This window comes from Cynocephalus volans, chromosome 7, assembly GCF_027409185.1.
Source record: "Cynocephalus volans isolate mCynVol1 chromosome 7, mCynVol1.pri, whole genome shotgun sequence".
Taxonomy (NCBI): Eukaryota; Metazoa; Chordata; class Mammalia; order Dermoptera; family Cynocephalidae; genus Cynocephalus; species Cynocephalus volans.
In genome coordinates this window covers 148,101,043-148,108,451 of record NC_084466.1, presented here as the reverse complement: position 1 = coordinate 148,108,451, position 7,409 = coordinate 148,101,043, and the positions used below count along the sequence as shown (strand labels likewise).

General features: G+C 39.9%; 1 protein-coding gene across 2 annotated transcripts in view; it reads left to right on the top strand.

Annotated features, from left to right (window-relative positions):
- Positions 1 to 592: 592 nt before the first annotated feature.
- FAM204A (family with sequence similarity 204 member A) overlaps positions 593 to 7,409 on the top strand; it is a 31,537-nt gene continuing 24,720 nt past the window's right edge. Inside the window, exons 1-3 of one of the 2 annotated variants that reach the window (XM_063102595.1) lie at positions 593 to 635; positions 6,371 to 6,612; positions 7,196 to 7,283. In XM_063102595.1, coding sequence (XP_062958665.1) covers positions 6,379 to 6,612; positions 7,196 to 7,283 — 322 coding nt within the window. In that variant the 5' untranslated portion in view covers positions 593 to 635; positions 6,371 to 6,378. Of the gene's footprint in view, positions 636 to 998; positions 1,176 to 6,370; positions 6,613 to 7,195; positions 7,284 to 7,409 lie in introns of those variants that run through there. The other variant, XM_063102596.1, reaches the window with a different exon arrangement.

The following is a 7,409-nucleotide window of genomic DNA, read 5'->3' as shown; positions in this document are numbered from 1 at the left end:
TTGTTTGTTTTTTCCTTGCTTATTTCCTATGGTCCCCCAAGCCCTCCTGAGGGCACAACACAGTGCCTGCCACGTGAAAGGAGTTCAGTAAACTTGTGCCCAAGGCCACACCGCTGGCCAGTAGAGCAGCTCGGGGTCGTTTTCTCTTAACCGGAGGCTGACCCGGTGCCTGGTACCGAGTGGGCGCTCGATACATGTGTGCAAAAAGAAAAAAAAAAAAAAAAGGAAGGTAGGGAGGAAGCAAAGAAGCGATGGGGAAAAGGGAGGATGAATGAAAACGTTCCCAGAAGGGCCTAGAGAGCGTCTGCAAAGATAAGATTCTCCCTCCCGGTGGGATGGACTCAGTTCAGTGTCAGCACTTTCCTCGCCCAGACGCACCGGTGTACGGCAGGGAATGGAGAAAGAACAAAGCTTTAGAAAACGTTCGGAAGAAAGCGAAAACGGTGAGAGAAAAAAAGAAGACACGAACCACCTCCTCTAGGCCCACTGAAGAGGGAAACCCAGCGAGGCCGGTTGCCATGGCGACCCTGGGGCCCAGAACGTCTCCAGCCCATTGGCTGCGACTCCGGAGCCAATGAGAAGGTGCGATGTTGACGGGGTGCTAAGATGGCTACCGGGCGGCTGCTTCCTCACCGGTGAGTACGGCTTCGTGCGGGGCTGGCTCCCGGCCGGCTCGGGCTCGGGCGTCACGGATCCGGGAGGGCCCCGAGCGGGTGGCCGAGGGCCGACCTGGGCGGCCTTGGAGCTCATCGGCCGAGCCTCCCGGAGCGGGCTGGAAAGGCCCCCGGCCCAGGCCCGCGGGAGCGACGGCGGCGCTGCGCCCCCTTTGCTCCGAAGGGGCGTCGCGGCACCTGACCCAGCCTGTGAGTGGGAGAGGGTTTCTCCGTCCCCTCCCCAGCCAAAGGGAGAGGGGGTGAGGAGGCTTTCGATCGGGGAGTCAGGCTCAGGTTTACCATTGCCGTACCCCGGAAAACAGCTCCGGTTACTGGGCATGTCAGCAGGCTAGACAGCCTCCGCCGGAGTGCACGGCGCTCGGTTCTGTGCCCAGGGGTGTGCTCCCCGTGCGGGGGCTGGAGTGTGGCACTGCCGCCGGAGAGCCTGCGGAGGTCCGGGTTGTGCAGCCGAGCAGGACCAGGTGTACCTTTCTAGAGCCACCCTTTGCAGTCTTGAACCTCGTAAGTATTCTCACAGCGCCATCGACTTAGAACGAGCCTGGAGATGTTACTGGTTAATTGTAGATCTTACCATGCAGGGTGTTGTTGGATTTGGGGAAGTGTTTTGCGGGCCACGACTAAACAAACACTGTCTTTAATTAAAACATGCGCTCATGCAAAATCCTGCTGAATAAATTGTCTGTCTGCATAAGCAGATTGGCCACTGAAATGCGAACTCAGGCCTCTGATTCAGTTGTACTTTACGGATCTTTTTGAAAAAAAGGGAACACATTTATTTCATAAAATTAAATAGGACATTTACATTAATGTTGATATTACATGCGTAAAAATATTTTAAGTAACTAATTCTAAGTGATAAAAACCGGTTGTTGTGTAAATTATTTAAAAAGATGTTCAGATTGGTGGGTGGTGGTTTAGGATTAAATATACAAGTAAGATTAAATTTAGATCCAACAAGGTTCAGATTTCTGTACTTATTTCTAATTGAATACAAACTATGGAAAATAAGACAGCTTCATTTGATGAAAATGGAATTTAAATTTTGGAATATTAGAGATCAGAAACATGTCACCCATTGAGTTGCCCAGATTCTTTCTTTTGGGTTTTGGTTATAAGCAGCTGCCTGGTTTTCCAGAAAATATGATGTTTTTACTCAAACCCCTGACTTTGATGTGTACCGTTTAGTATAGCATCTTACATAGCTTTCTGTACTTAAAAAGTACAGGAAAAAAATTCTTCCTAACCAAATTTTAACAAGTCTAATTATAGGCTATAATTATTCTTCAGACCCACTCTCAAATCCTTGTCTCCAAGAATATGTTATCACTTACAACTCTGCCCTCTAAAAGTTCAAAATTTAAAGTACAGTGTTCTATTTCTGTAAAATAAGTTGATCACAATGCATTAAGCAAGTCAGCTACCTAACCTGTAAAACAGGTCAAGGTAGTATTTCCTAGTGGAATGGTGTTGTGAGGATTAATGGTAAATCAGCACCTGCCACATTGTTTATATGCCTTGTGTAGCCTCTTTCTGGTTCTGTTTCTTCTGTTGTAACTGAGGTTTCCTTCTCTTTTTCTGTGTTCTGAGATGCAGAGTCTCTCTGAAAACTAATAATCATGGCTGGGTTGCTAGGTAGAGGAGTTGCTACTGGTGTACTGGGGTTTAATCAGGATTGCTGCCGACTTGGAGAGAATAGAGTGTTATAGTAAGGAGTGAGGTAATTGGGCATTTGGGGCACTTATAATATTAAGATCATATCTTAGAGATCATCTAATCATACCTTCATTTTATAGCTTACGAATGGAGACCCAGACAAATGCAGTGGCTTGCCCCAAATCGTGTTGCACAGTGTTAAGGTATAACCAGTGGTTCCCAATCCTTGTGCAATCTAGAATACCTTTGTAATATTTTGAAAGATTATATCTACTCAGCTATATTCATTGTTTTTCTTATGAAAATCAGGCCTATAGCTACCAATCAGAGTCTTTGATGAACATGTGGTGAAGAATAATGCTTCGCTGAATGTAAGTCTCCTGACCTAAAGATGGGTGATATTGCCTCACTGGGAGAAAAAATAAAATACGTTGGTTTTTTGAATATCAGAGTTACTTAGAGACCCCCATTACTGTCTTCATAAAACTTTGTAAAAACCTTAGATTAGGAACTGCTGAACTGTGCCCTGTTCTTGATGCATTGTGATCTGCCCAAGTGTGCTAAATAATAATGACTATGGTTGGTTTTCAAGAGCAAAAGAAAATCCAGCTATTCAGAATAGAACGATTTAGAAATAGTTTAGAAATAGTATCAGTTCATAGTAAGTTGTGTCATCCCAGGACTAAAGATGTGTTCTGTGTAGTACACACAGAATGTTTTTGTAAATAATTGTGGGGTGGAATAAACCTGAACTCCAGAGATGGAGGGTATATGAAATGAAGAAGAAGGTGCTGTTTAAAACCACAGAGAAACAAGGGACTACAAATCATTTACATTTTCCTCAGGGCTAAAATGACTAAATTAAAAATTATTTGGGTTACAGGCTAAAAAATGAAAGCTTATGAATTAATACATTGGCTGTTATATGGACCCAGCAATAATCTATGCTGAAAAAATTAAATTTCTTTTTCTCTGGTATTCCACATCTCTTGAGAATGGCCGAGTGAATTTTCACAGTTAGAGGGTAATTTGAGATTATCTGCTTTAAAATAAAGAAATATACTCTGAAGGGCATGAGTAAGAGACACTTCAAAGAAATAGAGAATCATCCTCCAGAGCAGCCGAAACAGGAATAACAGGAGGCCTAAGATGGTGCCAATTGGAAAATGTATGAATGACATGTATATGCTATGAATAGAAAGACACTGTTTTCAAACGAAATCCCAAATTGAAAGTCACTGAGCAGCCACTCCGTATTGGCTGATTTATGATTGGGCTGCTTCTTACATGGGCAACTCCATTTTGTAGGCACCATGTGAGTGGCCAGCAGTTACCTGTGTTTATCAGTAGCTACTGAGTGTCCCTTGTATTTGTTTTTTTTAATAGTCACAGGAAAATGGCACACGACTTTAAAGGTTTTTGGGAACTGAGTTCAGAAACATACCTCATTTGAAGTTTACTTTGTTTTAAGGATTTAGAGGTTGATTCCACTTTTCTAAAGTTACTTTACTTTTTGTTTTTTCATTGGATACACTCAATAAATTGTCATTTCAGGCAAATATCATATTGAGGACAGTTCTTAATGCCACATCAGCAGGAGCTAAAAGTAGATAATTTTGAGAAAGTCCAAAAGGCCATCAAAAATGAATAACTGCTTGAAGGCTGATGAGGAAAAGCATGCCCTCTCCAAGGCAACTGAGACTGCTCCCCAGGCAGAAGCATGTTTGTGTGCCCAGAGCATACAGTGTTACTCCACAGAGATGCTCCAACAGTGGTCCTGCGGGAGACCTGTGCCTCTGCCCATTGGAGAGGCACATGCCTTTCATGAGCAGTCACATGTAATGTCCAGAATGAGTGGTACTTTGCTGCTGAGGGACAGAAACGTGCTGCGTGTGTAGCTATCACTCCATGAAGCTAGGGATTTTTGCCTGTTTTGTATACTTCTGTCCTCAAGGTCTTGAAAAGTGCCTGGCACACAGTGGGCAAATAAGAGATGCTATGGACAGAATAGGAACCAGTGGTTTCTAACATAGACCCCAATTATGCTAAGAAATCTAACCCTGAAATTTGTACTTGTCCTCAAGTCCTTAAATGGATAATGAGCCTGAAGGTATATTATACACCAACGCCAGTGTCATGATGGAGCTTATTACTGCTCCCCTCCTCTGCTCCTCAAAACAGTAGAAATATTTTTATTGATATTTTAACTTTTGTTTTCCAGTATTGGTGTATTTTACATGATGTCCTTTGTGAAATCATTCTATCTCAAGAGGACCTCTCTCCCAGCTTTTGTCCACAGTCCAGGTTTAGGGATGGATCCAGGTTTTATGGAGCCTGGAGCTTTATATAATTTTGTGTCTTCTCTTTTTAAAAAAGAATGCAAATTCTAAATAGAAAATTAGGTACGGTGCTTGGGAAGGACCTGTGCAAATGAGGAGCGTTGAAACTTATTTATTTCTCTATTCAGAAAACCAAATACAGAATTTTTTAATAGAAACTTCACATCAGACTTTGGAAACCAGGGAAGTAAATGATTTGCATCAATTGCTAAATAAATGCACCACAGATATTAGAAACCTCAAAACTACCTCATAAACCCTGCCACTCATAGTAGAAATGATAAAAATGCAATACATAGCTACAGAAATAATAAGAGCAAAAATAACATTTATTGAGTCCCTAAAACCTTTTAGACACTGTGTTGAGTGGCTTATCTCATTTAATTCTCAGAATAACCCTATAAGCAGTATAATTATTCCTGTGTTACAGATAAAGAAACTGAGGGTTAGAGATGTTAAATGATTTCCTCAAACCACTAGTAGGTGGCAGAGTCAGGATTTGAATTGGAGCAGTAGATGCCAGAGACCTTCCTTTTAAAAGCCAAGAGAATATTTTGGTGAGGATGTTTTCAAGAGCCAACAACTGATTAGCCTAGACCAAAACCACAAAAAGTAAGATCTGATTTCTTTGGACCTGGAAGAAGGTCCTTAAAAGGTAACAGAAATTTGTTATTCAAAGTAATGCAAAATTCCTGATGCCTTTGTCTCTGAGAGAGTGGTGATGATTTTCCTACTAGGTTAATCATAATATGGGACAGAAAACTCAGGAAAACAGATTTCTGTCCTTCTATTTTATTCCTTCAGTTGGACAGTAAATCATGAGTGGTACAACCAGCTTCTCTGTTTTAGACCGCTTCTGAACAAACTGGTTTTGGCTCAGTATGTGTGCTCAAGTAGACTGCCATAGAGACCCATGGTGAAAATGTGCTCAATTATCATCATTTTAGCAAATGATTACAACTCTTATTTTTAAAATCATTTTTATTAAACTTAACAATAATGATTCTCTCTACCAATGGGCTGTGTAGGTAATGTTAAGTATTATCCTGAACTTTAACATTAGTTTCCCAGATATAGAATTGTTTCTCAAAAAAGCTGTATATTTTCGTTAAATTATGTTTATTTCAAAATAAAAAACTAAGCCTTCCCTTTTACTACCACACCATCCTCAAACTACTAACATAGCTTACAATTTTTTCTTCAAATAATTATTTTCCTCCTCCTTAAACAGTAAGCCCCCTGAAAATTTTATACATTAAAATATAGGTGAAACATCCAACTTTATCTTAATCTCTAATTGGTTAGCTTGAAATATAAAATTTTAATTCTTAAATTGCCTACAGAGTATATTGTTAGGCTCCTAACATTTTTGAGCAATAAATGTTTTACTGAATTTTTTTTTTAGACAGACTTACTCCTATTAGAGAATCAAGGTTTTATTTTCTTATCTGTAGGTGTGTGTTGTAATAAACTTGTTTAAACTGCTTTTAAACTTTTTTTTTTTTTTTTTTTTTGCTTACTCGAATGAGGATTTTAGTTCTTTTAATATGGAGCATTCATCCCATTTTAGATTTAAAAATAAAAAAGTTTAGGTAGACTGTTTCCAAACCCTTGGTATAATTATTCTCCTGGAGTGTCTTTTAGTGCATTTAAAATCATTTCCATGGCTACTTTATATGTCTAAATTCATCTCTTTCCTTATAGAAGAAAAGATGTGGAGTGGGCTGCTGCCTCCTGGTCTAAATGAAAGTGATGTTGAGTCAGATTCTGAAGATGAAGCCACATTAGAGAACTCTGGACTTAACTTACCAGAAGATAAAGAGGATGGGATCATTAGAAAAACAGAAATCTCAGATTTCCCAACAGATGGACCAAAAACTGAAACAGCGGCAAATGTAAATGCATATGAAGAGTGTCCTTCTGGAATTCCCTTAAATATGTGGAATGTAAGTTTTCTCTGATGTGCTCTTATTAAAGCCTGTGCGTGTGGGTCTGTGCATGCACTTCTGTGTGTCTCTGCCACAGAGTGTGTATGTTCTCGGGACATAACAGGCAAGATGGACTCAGAATACTTTGACTGTTCTCTGAGCCACATTGGCCACTTAGATATTTGCTTTCATTTTTGTTTTGTTTTTCATAAAAAGAGAAAGGACAAAAAACACCACATAGGATTAGCTATTCTTCCTAGCAGGGTACGTGAGGAGTTTCTGTCTTTCATTTTATCTCTTTGTTATCTATAGAGTCATTGTGATTCACTCAGATTATCAAACAACTTATTTTGAAACAAATGAATATTAAAACTCAGGTCGAGAGAGTCTCAGAGAATAGAGTATCTCAAGAACTGAATTGCTCGTAAGTTTCTGTAGTGTAGTCGTTATAATGTTCGCCTAACAAGAACTGAACTACTTTCATTAAATTGATAACTGCCAGAATATAACTATTTTCATTACTTAACTCATTTCTAATTTTTTGAATTCATGTTTTTCTTCAAAATATATTTACTTCTCAATTTTTTTTTCTCTTACATAGAAATTTCAAGAATTGCATAAAAAACATTCTGAACAGAAAACCTCAGCCTCAAGATGCAGAGGGAAGAAAAGAAAACGCTCCAGAAAAGGTGTTTTGTTTTCATTCAGGTTATCAGTAGTGCAAATGCTAAATTGTGACTAATTGGGCTGGATCGTGGCGCACTTGGGAGAGTGTGGTGTTGGTAACACCAAGGCCATGGGTTCTGATCCCTATG